The sequence below is a fragment of the Anomalospiza imberbis genome, chromosome 11 (assembly GCF_031753505.1).
Source record: "Anomalospiza imberbis isolate Cuckoo-Finch-1a 21T00152 chromosome 11, ASM3175350v1, whole genome shotgun sequence".
Lineage (NCBI taxonomy): Eukaryota > Metazoa > Chordata > Aves > Passeriformes > Viduidae > Anomalospiza > Anomalospiza imberbis.
This window is the reverse complement of record NC_089691.1, coordinates 1,934,457-1,952,968: the sequence shown is the minus strand read 5'-3', so window position 1 is coordinate 1,952,968 and position 18,512 is coordinate 1,934,457. Positions and strand designations below refer to the sequence as shown.

Below are 18,512 nucleotides of genomic sequence, written 5' to 3'. Positions count from 1 at the left end.
CACAAAAGTATATTAATTCACCTCACAGATATGAGAGAATATCAGTTGCAGTAAGTTCTTCCTTCCTTTCTGTGACAACAAAAACACCCCGGTTTCAAAATGACTCATTTTCTTAGAAAAACATTTTGTATGATTGCATTCTAGTATGCTCCTGAAGCATAAAATCTCAGTTCCAAGAACTGTTTTTATTTTTAACAGTATTAACTGTTAAATCTTAATTAATCTGTTAATATCTTTTACACTTTTCTCTAGGAGTTGGGCAAGATGTATGGGACAAAGAATAACAGGTTAAAAGTCCCAGCTGAAGTGATGCTGGAAAAGACTTCTCCCAGTTCACAGACACAAAGGAGGTACCAGAGCTCAAATACCTGCTTGTCCTGTAGGTCTGAAGAGAGTTCATAGCTCTCCGAAAGCGATCTGGACCGTTTGATGGCGTCCTCCTCGGCCTGTTTGCGCAGGATGGAGGTGGAGTGCTGGAGCTTGGGCCGGCGGGCTCGCTGCTGGCCCGGCGCGATGGAGTAGAGCCCGTAGGGGTGCTCGTAGTGCTCGGGGCTCAGGGCGGAGCTGTGCGTTATAGGGCCCTGCGGGTAGCCGGAGGGGCTATCCAAGGACGTGCCGGTCTCGCTGCTGGGAGCCTCCCCCTCAACGCTGCACAACAAAGGAGAGACAGCAAAAGCCTCGGGTGAGCCCAGCACACCAAAATTCTCAACAGCAAACAGCACAGTTCTGCTTTAGTTTCATTTCGTGTAGGCATCTAGCAAGTTTTGCTGTTCACATGCAGGTGTTATGGGCAACGTGGCTTTCATGACAAACACCAGAGTTTTTGCTGCAGTTTTTGCTGTAGTTTTTGCAAGTCTCAATCTGTCATGCCCATGACATCTTAAGAGCATGAGTTAAACAGGAGAATGGAGGTTTCAAGCATTATTTAACTTTATACACTAATTACTAATAAGATACTGAGTAAGTCCCTCAGGAACTACTCTGTAAAATGAATGAAAACTTCTAATTTCTTATAAGACTGCTTATTTCCAAGCTTGTCTATTCAAAATGACAGAGGCTTATTTATGTCTTTCTTTGCTTTGACCAATTAAAGCAATATTTTCTTACTCTTATATTACAATTTGACATAAAAGGACTACTTTCATGGAAATTGGGATTTAATGGATCTTGAGAGCTATGATGTTTCTAAAAACTAAAGTTGGGAAAAAGTACTTGCAAGAGAAATCTCATTTATTTCCCTGCTAGTGAAAGACTGCTCCCATGGGATACTTTTGGCAGGTTTTAGAGTAAAAGCATCCCAAGAGACAGTGTTTCTAGCTAATGAAAGCAACATGGTTTCAGGGGAAGAAAGCACCTATCTGGCAAAGAGACTACTTTGTTTTCACACAAATGCTGTTATTGCTAAGGAATAAAGGAAAGGAAAAACACCTTTTATATTAAAAGGGTTGCACACAATAGGAAACATTTATAAACTGAGCCCTAGGTGTATTCTGAAGTACTGATGACTAATAGCAATTTGTATTTGGGTTGTATTTGCAGGAGGGCACTCTCACTTTGCAATACATGCACTTTCACTCTTCCATCTTTTCATGTTTCACAGCACTATTTACTGTCCGTCTCATGCTGTGTACACAGAGCATTGACAGAAAAACGAAATTTTAATTTTTTTTTAATCCCTCAAAAGACTCAGTGAACACTTCACACATGCATCAATACAAGCAGCACTTCCCCTACCTTTTGTTTTAGGAACGATACATCCAAACTCCAAAGAAGTAAAACTCCACATTCCCTCCACGCCCTGTATTTTTTCCTTCATTAATATGTACTTAAAAACCCAAGCCCTCCTCTTGTCTCTCAGCTGTCCCTTCAAATAGTACAGAGCAACTTCTGAAAGAATGTTCTTCACCGACTGAAGAGCTGAGGGTTAACCCTGGCCAAACTCTCCCAGCTTGAACAGTTTGTACTTTTTAAAGGGAAGGATAAAAAAAAGCCCCTTAGATTTCTTAAAATGCTTCTATAAACATGTAAAACTGAAAGCAAGTCCTCTCTCTTTGCCCATGAAAATATTACTCCAACCAAAAGGTATTTTCAAACATACTTAACCCAAGCTGGAAATATTTGCAGCGTGCACACATTGCTTTTTCCAAAAAGGAAGCTGACAGGAAACTAATCCCTTTCCCTCCGTGATACAGCTGGCTTTCAACTTAAAATGATAAAGTATCCAGAGTTCTGCCGGTGACATTGAAATTGTGTAACCACCCGCTAAAAACAAACCGATCATTCTCTCTGAAGCATCCATTAAAGACATGGTATGATGGCGAGCTGCTTCACGTTCTCTCTTTAAACACTGAAATTCCTTCCTCTGTTCTGCCAGCTGTGAGCTGTGCTATTTTGGACATCACATCCTAGCTGCAAGTTTGTTTGTAAGTACTTTCCATACAAGTGTGGCAAATTTGTTTTTAACAGGAAGGCTGGACTTATCTCCTTAGGTTCTACTGACGTTTTCTGCCTTGCATTGTGAACTATTTAATAACCCTTCCATGCTGATTATAACCTCCTGTTGACATTTTAATAATGCTACCTTCGATGGATCCCTTAACCTTTTCCTCAAAAAAAAGGTACTGCCCCAGTCAGAAGTTGGAAGGATGTCTGCCCAGAGTTCTTGACTAAAGTTAAGGGTTTCTTCTTAATTTCTAGTTTGCCTTTTGTACTTTTTCCAGATATAAATGTGATGCTTGACTGACTAATGCTCGATCTCGTTTTGCTCATGGGCCTATTCCCTGCCACCTGACCTTTGAAGCATGGAAGTAATTCCCTTTACAACAGGCACAACAACAGCCCTTCCAAGCAAACACACGTGCACGGGCTTTAAGGCTTTCTCCCATTCAGCTCTTCCCGGCCTCCCTGGAACAGCTGAAGCTCCATATGAATTATTTAATTAAAGTGAAACTTCACTGGCAAAGAAAAGCAGCTTGCTTTCTACTTCTTCTACTTTACATATGTTTGGAGAAGAAAAATATGTCAACACATATGACTTGTGTGAAGCTGTAGGGATGGCAAGTTGGATTGCTCCACGGAGGGGAGCAGCACAGAGCTGGCAGCAGGGCTCACTGAGCCAACTCCCAGCACTTCCCAGCAGGCCCGGGGCACTGGAGGTTATCAAACATAAAACACCCATCTGTAAGAAGGGGGAAGGGGAGTTTGGGGAACTCCAGATGTGCCAGCCTGACCTCAGTGCTGGGCAGGTCATGGAGCAGGTCACCCCGAGTGTCAACACAGGACAACCTGGAGATCAGGCCTGGCCAGCCTGGGGCTGGGAAAGGCAGGTCCTGCCTGAACAACCTGCTCTCCTCCTGTGACAAGGTGACCTGCTTTAGTGGTGAGGGACCGGCTGTGGATGTCACCTGCTGGGACCTCAGCAAAGCCTTTGGCACTGTTCCTCCCAGCCTTCTCCTGGAGAAACTGGCTGCTCTGGACAGGTGCTCTGTTCCCTGGGTGGGACAGTTTAAAATCCGTGTGGATGTGGCACCTGGGGACATGGGGCAGGGGTGGCCTTGGCAGTGCTGGGGAATGGTTGGACTCAGTGGCCTGAGAGGGCTTCTCCAACCCAACAATTCTGTAACTCCTACCCAGACTCAGAACACGAGCCAGTCACGGCAGGGTTACGAGGGTGGCTTTTATCTATGCACTTATTAAAATTGCCAACACACAAAAATGTCAAGGGCTCTGCTCCAGGCTTGCAGCAAGAACCAGGAGAAGTCTCCCTGGGACTGAGGGAGTAGCTGAGACACTTCTCCAGCACTGCTTCACTTCCACACCCTGCACACACTGCCTCTCTCTGATGGGTGAGAAATTAAGTATATTAAGCACACTTCAAAAATGGACAATGTAATACTGTTAATTATTATTACTTATGCTTTGACCATATATATATATACACACATATATATTATATTAAAGAAATGTTAATTAAAAGTCCCAACTGGAATTATGAACAGCTTCTTAATAAAGGTCTCAAATTCGAGGCATCTGCTACCTACCAGACACATCCAGTACAATTAATGACAATTTAATTGTTAAAAAAAAAAAAATCTAGTGGATTAATTTGGTTTATCTCCCTGCAATGTGCAACTGCATATTACTAGTGAGGCCAGCAGTCTGTTAAATATTCTAATTGTGTAATATTAGGAGAATTCAAAACAGCTGAAATTAACCTATAAGTCCAACTGTTTTATTGCACTCCTGTTTCAGCAGAAGAGAGACATTATCTGCCAAGCCAGAAAAAGTGAAAGGTTTCTTGCAAGTATTTTACAAAGAAGCAGAGAATGGAGCAGCTAAAGAATGAAAATGAAATATTTAAAAATAATTAGTATTACTAATATGACTTTGCATGAAAAAATTTAAAATTGAATCACTGAAAAACTTTATACAACGAAATAACTTTTTCAAACAGTTGCCAGCACTGACTGAATCAGCATTTAATCAAAAACTGAAATTTTCTTCCTGCATAAACCTCAGCTTGTAATACAGTTAAAAAAATCCAGGCTGACCAAAAGGGCAAGAGCTGCTGTTGCTAGGGAAAGGTCCTGATTTTACAGTCATTTCCCACAATTCAGGGATGAGTTCCTTTCAATAACTACCTAATAAGAAGAAGCTCTGTCTTCTCTCTCCCTCTCCAGTTGTGTGGTTAGCCATGACCAAAGCAAAACATTTCCTCTCCAGGCATTTTAGCAGCACAAGCCTGGCAGGTCTTTTCTTCCCTGGCTCTCATTTTACACTTTCAGTTATTACTTCTAATCACAAAAGCTGTAATTAGCACCAGTATGCTAAATCCACTACCATATTTTAAAACAATAACATATTCTTCGGGATGTTTGACTGTCTACTGTCATTCTCTATTTTTCATTTTTATATTCACACCTTCCTTTTCCTTCAAATCTTGCCAATCTATTAGCAAAGAAAAAAAAAGCACAATAAAGACAAAACTTTGGAAATAAGAGAACTTCAACATTTGAGCTTAAAATGGAAATCTTAAAAAATATCTGAATTCCAGTAAGGAGCAAACCCCAAGCTTTTCCAGAAGTATGGACTTATCTGTTCCATTGACTAATAGCGAAATGACCAGAGGAGCTGCTGGTTTGGATGCAGAGGTGCAAGAATTTATCTGTCAGAGAATTTATACTATGAAAGACAGACATTCGATAATCAGGAAAGCAGAAAGTCCCTTTCCTCCTGAGGCCCAGAACCTTATCTTTAGAACTACGTGCATATAAAAAGGAAGTATATAACAATAACATCACATGCAAGGAACGATTCAGTGCTGCCTCTCACCCCAGAAAACCCCCAGTTTACAAGCAGTCAAGTGTCCCTGAGCATTTTTAGAACTAAAATATGAAGATAATGGGAAAGTATGCTTACAGAAATCACCCAAATGTTCAAACCAGTTTGCTGCAGATTTAGTTTGGAACAAAGAAATGAAACATGTTTCTAAATAATACAAATGCCAAACCCAAACTGCATGCAACATTCTAAAATAGAACCAAGACGACCCTCCCAGCAGAACAGAGCAAATGCTTGAGAAGCTGTTTTACAATGAGCATTCTCTGAAATCAGTATTATTTTCATCACTCTTTCAGAATGGACTTTCAACAGTGTAATATAAAGACATGAAATTGAAAACAGGCCCTAACAACTGGATAGTACACACATGAGAACCAATCAGCATTGTATTAATCTTGTTAAAAAATTGTCTTGGACAAAAAGAGAAGTATGACAGTATCATAAGTTTGTGCTGTTACATCTTTAGAGATTTTTCCTTAGCATTTCAGATCCTTAGAAGCATGAACACAAATTCAAGGGTATACAGAATAAATTAATTTTCTTCTACATAGTAGAAAGGCAGCACGAATATTACAAATACAGCAACAAAAACATGCCCAGCTTAAAAATCTAGTCAGCACAAGGTGATAAAGCCATTCAGCTTGGCCATGACAATCCAAGGGCTCTGCTCTTTGGGAAGCAGGGAGGTTTTAAAGCAGGGCTGTGGTAGAGCAGCAGTAAAACTCCAGGTAAAACTCAGTCAGCACAGCCTGAATTCAAACTGAGCTTAATGAAGAATTGATACTTTATTTGTTGCAGCAGTGAAGCATTTGTATGAGTGGTTCTTCATAAAATTCCTCAGCCAAATCCACCCTTCTCTCACTTGCCTGCTTTTCTCTGGATCCATATAATTTATTTCCCTCTTCAGGGAAAAATGCATGTAAAGCTGGTTTCCTTGAAGTCACATCTCACAGAACAATTCAGCAAACTCATCTTCTTTGTCCCAGAAACTTTTCTGTCCATAAACAGCAACACATCCACAGTTGAAGTATCCAGATACCTTCCTGGGACTCTGCCTTATGATTTATGAGATGGATTTAAATGCAAACCACAGAGTAAAGCTTTTTGCATTAAAATCTCATTTCATAAACATCATTTCCAGTAAAACTTCTGCCTCACTCAAAAATAAATATTCTGTATAAACAGGTCCAAATGCCCAGGGAGGAAGAATTGCTACACATCTGTTTTATACCAACCATCTCCTTTTAAAATGTGGAGGTTAAAACCAGTCAAACTGTGATCTTAGCTCCTAATTATAGATTTCCACTTGAAATAGATCCAAATTCTCTACCTAGACCAGAGAATGCAGACCAGAAGTCGCCCGTGGAACTCAGTGGGTAACAGAGAGAAGCAGGATGGCAGCTGCTGCAGCAGCTGGTATGGCCAGACACTTGCAACATGACGGCTGAAACAAACCACTCAAATAGCAAAAATGTTTAGGCCAAATGTGGGCATTCCACATAGGAATAAACCTCTCCAAAAGTTAATTTCTTGCACATAACTTTGCCTTTACATGTACAACGAAGCCCTGGTTTGAATGTGCAATTTTAAGTGACAATTGCAAGCAGAACTCTGCTTTCCAGAGCTGTGCTTCCCCACACAACTTCACCTCACACGAGCACTGCTTTGGCACAGGGTACACCCCACTGCTTCAAAGCTGCCTCGTGGTGCTGTTCTCTGCCATAAACGAGGAGGTGCATTTAATTAAAGCTCTGATGTGTGCACTGTATTAACTCCAATTACCCCACCAAACGTTCTCCATTAACTTCTCAAAATGCAGAACTGGCCATATGTATTTCACACAAGCCATGGTTTAGCCTTTTTCTCCACCCCCCAATACAATATTCCCCACTGGAGTGAGAACATTTGAGCAGAAGTTTATTATTAGTGCAGTTTGAACTAGAACCTAGTCATTATTGCCCTGTCTGGTTTGTGCTGTCTAGTAAACAGAAGTCAATTGTATTAAGAACTTACACAAATCCCTGAATTCAATAAGCACAATAACATTAACAAACCAATCTACCTTCAAATACACCCTGCCAAGAGTTCAAAGCCATTATGATGGACAACAGTATTCACAGGCAGTGACAAAAGCTTTGATCCAGGAAAGAAATATTGACCAATGTGTTTTACTTCCAATGCACTCTCAATTCAGCTGTTTCTGTTCAAAACAAATGAAACCTTTGAATGCACATCAAAGTAATGTCCCAGGTAATTCATCTGACTGAAGTTAAATATCATTGCAAGAAAAATCCAGACACCATTTGCATGTGTCTCAGAAGCAAACCCTAACAAAGCAGTCACTTATTCTGTAATATTCTGTGGTGAGAGTGCCAAGAACAGCAGCCTGAGTCAAACAGTCTGAGAGCCATTGAGGAAGGGCAGAGCTCCACAGGCAGGTACCCCTGAGTGCCCTGCAAACCTGCAGCTGCTCCCTGCTCCAAGCCCTGATTCCCAAGGCACACAACAACCCCAGCGCCCATCCCCTGGACACTGCCAAGCTGTAATTCTCACTAAATAACCCCATAAAAGGCATTTTAGAAAAAGGGCATTTTGACCCAAACTCTCAGATGCCATCAGTAGCAGCAGAGAGCAGAGTGAAAGATGAGAGGTTATTTTCTCCCCACTGAAGCAGAATGCAGGAATGAATGCACTGTATCTTCTGACATGGAGATGGACAGCAGTGAAATGGAGATAGAGCCAAACAACCCACCCATTTTAGGCAATAAACAACAGGGTTAAGAACTAAGAATACCCCTTTAGGAAAAGCTTATTGACACTATCTTCAGCTTCCATGGAGCACAAGGAAGGTTAACCAGCTCTCAGATCACCTTTATTAAACAGTGGCAGCATATTGGCCATCAGACACAAGAATGCACAGAAGGAGCCACCCAACCAACCCTCCCCAGTACCATTCAATGCCTCGTGAACCTCCTTGCTGAAGGCAAAACTGTATTTTATTGTCATTATTTAGCAAAAGAAACAAGGGGACTGGCAGCACCAACAGAACCTGGGTACAGCTTACAAATGTTCACTTCTATCTCAGGTGAAGTCAGCCAGCATCACTCATTGCCCATCTGTGTCAATCATCACCCAGCATATGTTAATTCAGCAAGAACTCTTTAAAAATGGGTATTAATAAAAGATGACTATGGGGTGATAATTTGAGGCTTGTGGCTCAAACCAGTCCAAGTTTTAGAATTTTTTAAGTTTTTTTTATGACCAGTTCTTGATGTGTCAGTGTAAAACACATTAACATCCGAAAATGTCCTGTATGCTTCAAAAGGATGCTTTGTTTCTTACATGGACTAAAGCTAACAATTTTAAGGTAACTGCGGTGTCTGTGGGATGGCTCACTTAACAAAATCTCTGAAGGTCTGCCTCCCACTGCAGACTTTGTTCTCTCCCTACTAAGCAAACCTTTACACAATATGATAAGCTTGAAAAATTTGTGGAGTTTCTCAATGCAGCTCTAGTAGAATTTGACCTCAACTATTTACAATTTATTTAGATACACCATTCAAAAGTGGAAATCCTCTTAATTTAGCATACCCACACTATATATGACATGAAGATAGCAAGATATTAGCACACATTCCACTATCTATATGACACGCCCTTCAGACATTGCTAAGTTTAAAAAGGAAGATTTAGTGTCTGCAGCTGAAAAACCCTGATTTGCACACACAGCTGAAGCAGCATTTGATACAATGCAAGAATCCTTGGTGTCCTGTGCCAGCCACCCTCTTCTTTCACCTCTTCAGCTGTTGTGTCAGGCCTGTCCCAGAAGGGGTGACAGAATAGCACTGCTGCTGAGCCATCAGCTTGCTGGCAATCAGGTTCTGTCAGAGACAAGCACTCATTTCCTCTTCCCAGTCACGTCTTGGTGGATAGAACTCTTCTTTCCCCTCTTCTGTTCCATGTATGCTAGAAACATGAACTACTTTGAAGATGATTAACAAAATCCTGTTAAATGAGACAATGTTTCAGGCCCAGAAAGCTCCTACCTAGAACCTTCTAGTTAAATAGATAGTTAAAACTATCTCAACTTAGATCAAATATAAATCAAATTAATATAAATCAAATCAATACAATCAAAAATGAATATAAATCAAACTAGATCAAATAATGCCTAACACTTGACTCATTTTAAAGGTTTGCCTCTGCACTATTTGAAATGCTTACAAGTACGACGCAGTACAGAGCGCTAGAACACCTTGGGAGCAGACCAGTCTTTCCCAGTATGTCGGTGAGGGAAATTAAGAACCAGCACGAACAAACAGCATGCAGAGGGTCCATGCAGCAGAAATGACAACAAAACCATCTTCCTGGACTGGACACTGCACTGAGTAAAGTCTCAGAGCACTAACAACTGTGCTCATTTAGACTATAATTTAACTTCTGTAGCAAATGAATGTTGTACAAAAGGACCTACTTAGAACAACCAAAGGATTTCCTTTCAATAACTTATCATATATTATTATCTAATGAGTTGTGCTTTCAAACAATGTCACTGATGAACATGAGATGCTTTGCTGTCTCTCTAGGATTTAAGAAATAGTTGGCCAAAATGTTCCTCTTTTAAAATCAGAAAGGGACTGTTCAACTTCTAGTGGCTGCTTGACTTCCTTCTGTAATTACAGATAAAACTCAAAAAATTACAGAGTAACATACTTTAAAAAGCCAATCCAAAAGGAGGATGGGCTGTTACAAGTCTGATCAGAGAAACCTCTCACTGATCTAACTGAATCTGAAAGTATATATAATATAAAAGTCCCACTCCATTTTAATCACTGCACAAACCCTCCACTTTGACTGCCAGCTTGGCTGTGCCAAGTGTCAAAAAATAAAAACCAACCCAAAAAGAGAATGAAACCCTACCAGTTTTCTCTAAGGGAAAATAATGTAATTTTGAAATGTTTAAGTGCAAATGGGCATGGGAAACTCTCAGCAGGTAGGAAAGAAAAGGATGAGAACACAGCACTTGTTCCTGCTCCCAGTGAAGCTCAGGGTGTTGTTACCCAGCCAGAGAGAGCAGGAACTGGCCTTGAGCACTCTGCACACACCAGGAGAGAGGTGTTGTAACTCACTGGAACAGGAGCACTGCTCACCTCTCTGTAATCACAGGCATCCTCATAAAAGGGAGATTTTATCCTCTGCTGCACACCCAAGGTTTATATCAGAGTGTACAAAACATAGTGTTTAAGGAAACCAAATAATATGAGATTTTTTTGTTGGACGTATAGGGCTTGGTGGAAAAGATAGTGTGGTAGATGATGCTTAGATTCAAGGCAATGTGTTCAAACTCAGAAGGTATTTGCAGACATACTCAAAGATACCACACATAAGTCTTCACTCTTGTAGAAAAGGGACCTCAGAAGATTGCTCATAACCTCTAAATCAGCTAAAGAGCTGACAGATGCTTTTTCTCATTCACAAACTTCCTTCCTTTTATATTTCCTCCCCATTATGCTGAGTCTATACATTTTACAGCTCTTTCACTGTCAGAGAGGAATTAAGTGTAGGCTTTCAATAGAACTTCTGACTCACCTCACTGATGACCACGAAAGAGTAACACAGGTAGCAATTGCTGCCTTGGAAATCTTTTACTGCACACACGGAGAAGAGGAGCAGCTTCTGGGCTGTGCATGAAATGTTGCACCTTCCTTTGGGTGCAGCACAGCTGCCCAGCGCTGCTGGCTCCCAGGACCACTACCTTGCACTGCCTTCAGCTTGGAGCTGGATTGAGGATCCCTGTGGGTCCCTCCCAGCTCAGAAATATTCTGTGACAGTGTCTGTGAAGGGGATGCAGCTTGGTTTAGCTGGGGCTGCACGGGAGGCTGCTCAACCACAACAGAACATGAGTCTAAAATACACAACTTGGGTAACTCTTGGTCATCTGTAGGCTCCTCATCACGGCAGAGTTCACAGATATTTCCAACATGGAAAAGTGTCTTTTAGGACAGGGGTAGAAGCCCAGTTCCTGAAAACAAGGGTCACCACTTTGTGAAATGAAAATGTGGTATCGTGCAAAGACAGATTTTGAAAATCTCAACCAAAGACTGTGAGAAATGGTCTGGTGTAACATGTTGCACTGTGGTAGGAAAACCTGAAATACTTTTCTTCTAGGCTAACCTAATCAAAAACATCTTAATGACTTCTTAATAACAAATAAAGAATCCAAGTTGGCATCACATTGTCATCATTTGGGACAAGTTCCATTAAGTCCAGGTAATCCTCTGCTCTCTCTCACTTCACAAGGCATTAATGACTAGTATTAACAGCTGTGACTAGTATTAATCAGCTGTGAAGTCTCATTCTCTCAAATCTAAGAGTATTAAAATCAGCTCCTTCTTCAGTTTCTACTAATGCTGACATCACTGGTATCTTCTAAACAAGGCTCAGAGAGTGAAATACAAGAAAAGAAAATATAAACAAAAATAATGAACTTCCTTTCATGAATCCAAGAACAGCTGAGATTATCTAACATTTAACACCTTGTGAAAAGGTAACTTTAAAGCATGAGAATCACCCCAGAGACCTCTAGAATGGAAATTCAACAGTCGATTCACAGCACATTACTATAACGAAGAACCACACAGAAAGAAAAATAATTTTATTCCTGATTGAGAACACAGAGTGATGTTAGATTGAGAGAAAACCTATTCTTAGGCTGCAACTCGACCAGAAGGTCAGGGATTTACGCAGGCCTGTTCTCTGCACTCAGATCCCTGGGAGCTGCAGTTGGATCAGGAACACCGCTCCCTCTCATATGAAGAATGACTTCCTGAGCACAACCCCCAAACTAGGAGGGAAACCCTGCCTCTGGTACTGTCTTTAAAGGCAGGACAGCTTCCAACTAAATCACCCACTCCTTCCCTAGGGTGTACCCTTGGAATTCTGTGCAGGCACTGACATGGCCTGTCCCAGCCTGACCATGACAACAGAATGATCTCTCCTATAACCATTCCCACTCCAGGCTACTAAAAAGCGTCACTGCACTCGAGTTAAACCCAGCTCGGGGTCCCACTGCCATTTCCAGTTCTCTGTGTGATCTGAGATGGAGCTGGGCCCATTCTGCCATAAAGCTGGGGAGTGAAAATTAAATTAAAAACAAACTCTGAATGCTCCTGTAGCGCAGAGTCAGGGCCGGCTGCAAACATTCCCTGCAACAGAAAACCCTTCAGCTTTGCATCCTTGCTGCCTTTGCCTTGTGTGAGGATGACTGGAAAGGTCATGGATATATTAACAAACAGAAGAAAGTTGGTTTTCTTTTTCTGTGTTCATGACACATCCATCCCTGTTAATCTGGTGAGTTTTAAGGGCCACTGGAATTTTTTGGACTAAAAAATGCAAGCATCTCTCACAACAAGCTTAGGATTCTTTTTCTATGGCCATGCTCTGTGTGTAGCCACTGATGTAAATGCAAGTCAGATCATAGCTGTGGCATTTTGTTTGTGCTTGCACAGTAGAAGGCAACTGGGAATTGTGTCCTTTGTTTATAAGCACAAGTTTAACTGGGATGACACTGAACTACTAAAAGAATCTGATTAACAGACATAATACAGCAGTTTCCTGTAGTAAAGGCTATCAAAATCATCATTCTAGTTTTCTGCTTCTATCACAGGGACTAAATGGTTTGATTTTTTTATCATACCAAAGCTTGTCTTTTTTACTTTATTTTTATTAAAGACATCTCTACAATTATTTCACGAGAACGATTCTAGTCTTTTGTCTATTGTAAGGAAGCAAAAGGATTTATTTAGCTAAATTTGCGTGCCCCTTTAACATAATACTGGGGCTTTGTGCTACAGTGGATTAAAGCAGCATCTGTTCTTCTCTGGAAACCTGGAGTCAAATCACAGCAGTGCAGTGAAGTTGCCATCTCTGTCTGTACCCTAAATGGAACCTAAATAAATTTCAAATGGATTCCCAGAAGACATGAGAAGGGCTATGTAAGTAAAATATTTTTGATTAATAAGTCTTGCTAAAAAAGCCCGTGATCAGTAACTGTTTTTTGCATAACAAAGATGCATGAATTAAACAAAACCTGTATTTACATAATTTTTGTAATAAAATGGCAATATACAAGATACTAAAAGTGAACTTTCAACCCCAAACACAGGGCTGATTCTGCTCTTCTAACTACACAGCCTTCTGAGGCAACAGAAATAAAGCAGCAAACTCAGGAATATGAATTTGGCTTGTGGCCTGTACCCTGTTTAAATACAAATGACATCTAAACAAAGCCTGGCTCACAAAAGCAATGCACCAACACAATTTCCCCCCTAACTCATGAGCCACCTCCTCATAGTTCCACTTGCTCTGTGGATCAGGCAGTGTCTGGGCTATGGGCAGATCCTCACAAATTTAATTTGTAACAAACAGAGCAATCAGGGCTCCACCTTGGTTACAGTTTCTGAGATCTCCTGCAGTTCTGTTATTAAATAAACATTAAAATAAATAACTGATTGACAGCTGCTGTGATTAATATATGCCTGACTGAAATTAATGATAAAATTACCATTGGATCTAACAGAGGAAGAACCATGTAAATGCTGAAGAAGCAAAAAAAATTGCATCCTGAAAGACCTTTATGAATTATGGTAAATTCTTGCAATGAAAAGGTACAACAATCCAGACTCAGGCTGTGGTGCTTCACTTTTTTTTTTTTTAAATCCAGTATTCAAATATACAGTACCTTAAACCCTCTTTTGCACCTCTCAGAATCCTGCAGTAACTGGAAGCCTAATGGCTCACTCAGAAAGCAGCTCCACACTTCCAGCACTTGTGTCCCAAGGTTTTACTGGACTTTGAACAGTGGTGTTAAACACCAAGAAACACAACTGAAGAATGTGAGCAGCTGTTTAATACCTACAGGTAATGGCATCACCACCAGAGCACTGACTACCTCTAGACCCGCTTTTGTTATTTCTCTCCCTCTCACTGGTGCTGAGGGCGGGACAGTTTGCAGCATCCTTAGAGCAATCACCCAAGTGTGCTAATCAGCTACACCATTATGAGATGTGCCTCTTTGCAGAGTCGGAGCCCTGAGTTGACATCTTTAGACTCCAGGGAAAACATCATCAGTATGAAGGTAAACTGTTGTTTCAAAGGAGCTGTTCCACCCAAAGTCCTTGCACTGCTCTTGAGGCCCTCAAAGGCATGAAAGAACCCCAGCCTCCAAGCAATGGAAAAGTTTTCTCCTCATGACCCAGTATTGGGAGAAACACTTTCTACAGCCATATGAGCAGATTCTCTTGAAAGATTTTTCATTTTGCAAACATGAAATGGTCACAGTGCGACAAAACCCATGTAAAGCCATGAAATCCTAAGAAATCACTTCCCATTTCTGCAGAGGAACACTCAGCAAACCCCTGGTGAAGGCACCTTCTCCAGCAGAGCAGGTCTCCTTGCCCAGCAGGCACTCCCTGGATCCAGTCCCTGCAACCTTCCAATACAAGACTCTAACAGGAACAACAAATCAGAGTTACTGTTCAACTTGCTATTTGCACTTTTCAGGGCAAAAACTGAATCCTTGGGTTTCCTTACCTGAAAGCTGCAAATTATTCCATGAAACTGAACTGCAAGTCGTTTATTAACTGCACCAGAATTCCCAGAGGGCTTCTAAAGGGGCAAAGAAACTGAATGCTATTGATACACAGAGCACTTTGGTTTCCACTAGTCAGCTCCAGATCTTGGATTACAGTATCTTAGATGATAACGAAGTATTTCAGATAAGTAGAAGTAGAAAAAAAAAGGATGATAGATGACTTCTCATGGGAAACCCCAACATTGAGCTTCTATTTAACCAGAAGAAAAAAGGCCCAGCTGATTACTTTGTAACAGTACTCTCAATATCTTTCAGGAACTAGAACAGGACATCTCAACAGCAAAACCAAATCTGGCACAAAAGTAGAAGTAAAATGGAAAATGGGTCATTTTATTCAGCATGGCTGTAGTTCTCCCAAAGCACTGGACAGATGTAATGAATTCTGTGTTTATATGAAGGATATCTGCCACAAGAATAGACACAGTTAAATACAACCATCCAAACTAAGTACTCAGCAATTCCTCTTTTAGCACATCAGGCAGAATAATCAAGTTTAACAGAAAGGAAGTGCATAGCAATGTACAAATGGAGGAAAAAAGTCTGAAACAATGTTGAATAACAGAATGTTACTGTGTAATAGGCAAATCTGTCACTAAAGTAACTGTTATGAATTATGTTTTTAGCAAGCCATGCAAAGGTAACATCACTTCTGCAAACATTACCAACTCCACACAGGAAACTTACATTATTCTTTTCCTTAAGGGTAAAAAACGGGCTGAAGGATCATTAAATGCATGACTAAACTGTACTATGAAACATTTTATCAAAAAATATTTTGCCTTTTTTTCTAGAAAAGGAACTGTTGCATTCATACATAGTTACACTGAATCCAGTCATTTCCTCCTTTTATATTTTTCCACTCATGCCCACACCCAATTTAAGATGTTTTCTATATTTAGCTAAGCTGAATATTCTTTAACAGTCGAACAGCTCGGCATTTGGCTGAATTACTTTGTGGAATGAACTTCCACAGTGCATCGGAGATAAATTCATTTTGCAAGTGCACTGCAAGTGCAGGATAACCTTTTTAGTTTATCATAAATCCACACATAGCATCACACCAGAAAAAACTCGTTTGTGCCTGGAGTTTTCAGGCAGCTCATGAACAGAGTTCTGTGTTGCTGTACTTTTGACACACATTATTTTGGTAGCTAACATCCTTACAACAGGGACTGTATGTGTTAACATGACAAATCCCACTCTCTGTTTCTCCTGTGTCAGTTATTCAAGTATCTGTACTTTAAAGGCCTTTGAACTAAACTTTTTTTTTCTTTTATCTTATTTGCTGGCTGAGGGCACGAGTGGCAAATCTCGATTTACCCCTCTGCGTGTGACACATCTTCCCACGTAGCCAGGACACGGCCAGGTCTCCGGCCGGCCCCAGACACCGGGAACAGCCTGCACCAGAGCTCCTGAGTCAAACTCACACTGGTCTGACACAAATCATGTGATTCCTTGCTCTCTCCCGAAAAGCAGTGCTTACACATCGGTGTCTGGAGCGGCACACGCCAGGTCAGCTCACAGCCTGCTGCCACAGCTGCCGCTTTATGGCTCTGCCTGTCACCCACCGCCAGCACAGCGCAGCGGGGCCGCCCGGGACGCCGCGGTTAAACCACGCGGATGAGTTAACCCTCGGCTCCGGCAGGGCAGACAGAGCCTCCCTCCGCCTGTCCCCGCTCCCGAGCCGGGACACAGGGAACGAGCTCCCCATCGCTGCGACCCGGAGACATCCCGGGGACAGCAGGGGTGACCCCGGGGACAACGCCCAGGGACAAAAGGGCGCCAGTAGGACACCCCAACCCCATCCTCCCGCACCGCCCCACAGCGCGCCCGGGCAGCGGCGGCGCGGAGCCCTTTGTGCGGCAGCGGCGGCGCGGGGCTCAGCCCGCACCCCTCGGCAGCGCTCACCAGCTGTCCAGCTCCAGCTCCAGCAGCGACTGGGTCCGCTCCGAGCTGCAGTGCAGGCACCACATGGCCGGGCCGGAGTGTCGGGCGGGGAGCTCCGCGCCACCATAGCCGCCCCTCGGGCCGCCCCGCCCCGCGCCCGCTCCCCTCGGCCGGCGGCGGAGGGGCAGGGAAGCGGGCAGAGCGCACGCGTGGAGGGCGGGATTCCCGGGAAAAGCGCGGCTCCGAGGGTCCCCTCACTCCAGCAGCCCTCACACCCCTCACCGTGCCCGGGGGGCCCCTCGGGCGGGCTCCAGCGGGCATGGCTCTCCAAGGGCTCCCCTCACGCCGGCCGCCCTCACACCCCTCACCGTGGCCGGGGGCCCCTCGGTGCGGCTCCAACAGGCACGGTTCTCCGAGGGCTGCCCTCACACACCTCACCATGCCTGGGGGTCTCTCGGTGCGGCTCCAACAGGCACGGTTCTCCGAGGGCTGCCCTCACACCCCTCACCATGCCTGGGGGTCTCTCGGTGCGGCTCCAACAGGCACGGTTCTCCGAGGGCTGCCCTCACACACCTCACCATGCCTGGGGGTCTCTCGGTGCGGCTCCAACAGGCACGGTTCTCCGAGGGCTGCCCTCACACACCTCACCATGCCTGGGGGTCTCTCGGTGCGGCTCCAACAGGCACGGTTCTCCGAGGGCTGCCCTCACACCCCTCACCATGCCTGGGGGTCTCTCGGTGCGGCTCCAACAGGCACGGTTCTCCGAGGGCTGCCCTCACACCCCTCACCATGCCTGGGGGTCTCTCGGTGCGGCTCCAACAGGCACGGTTCTCCGAGGGCTGCCCTCACACCCCTCACCGTGCCCGGGGGCCCCTCGGGCCCCCGACAACAAAATCGCAACACCCTCCCCACAGCTTCATACCCTGTAATAACACAACAAGGCTCCGCTGGCCGAGCTCTGTAGTTTAGGGAAACTTTAGTCAGGAACTGAAAATGTCACTCAGGCGAACCGGGTGCAAGGAGGAGCACGGCGCAAAGCTGTGCATACGACATATCATATTACACATCCCATGAGGGCTGATCACGTCTTTGAGGGTGGTGAAAAGAATCGAGGCAACTTTAGTTAAACCCCCTTCAACATCTGGATGGAGCGTGTGTTCTGCATAGTTTCCTAAGGAAGTGTTAGGCATAGATTCCAGTAAGCCTGGGTTTAACTAGCTTTCAGTGAAACTCAAACACGTTAAGGAAGGACACACCTACACCGGTTGTTTTCATAGGAATGTCACTGCAGGACTCTAACCAGAGACTATTTACGCTGCAATGCCTGCTTTCAACATCTAATGATTATCCAGACAGCCTCTTCCCCGCAGAACGTCTGGGATCCACAACAACCCTACGTTTTTCTGGTCCTGACTCAATGCCTCCTGCATCAAGCTTCGTCTCTACTTGTAAACAGAGGCAAATCCAAAGCAGACACAAGCAGCTCCCAAAAGTCAACTTCTCCTTCGGAAACCAGTTTCCATTTAGGAACCAAGTGCAGACAGTCGTAGCGTGGGCTGTGAAGGAGACATACTGGAAAGTGTGGCTGGAAAACTCTGACCTCCAAAACAGTCACAGAATTTTCTGAAGAATG

At 43.3% G+C, this 18,512-nt stretch overlaps 1 protein-coding gene across 16 annotated transcripts in view; it reads right to left on the bottom strand.

Annotated features, from left to right (window-relative positions):
* The window catches only part of IQSEC1 (IQ motif and Sec7 domain ArfGEF 1), a 280,971-nt gene that overhangs the window by 38,389 nt on the left and 224,070 nt on the right, over positions 1-18,512 (bottom strand). For 13 of the 16 annotated variants that reach the window (XR_011002916.1, XM_068201458.1, XM_068201470.1 and 10 more), the window contains one exon: positions 369-648. Coding sequence is in view for 15 of the 16 variants with exons in the window: in XM_068201458.1 (XP_068057559.1) it covers positions 369-648 (280 nt within the window). In the remaining variant the exon portion in view is untranslated. Of the gene's footprint in view, positions 1-368; positions 649-16,900; positions 17,060-18,512 lie in introns of those variants that run through there. The other 3 variants (XM_068201467.1, XM_068201468.1, XM_068201474.1) reach the window with 2 other exon arrangements.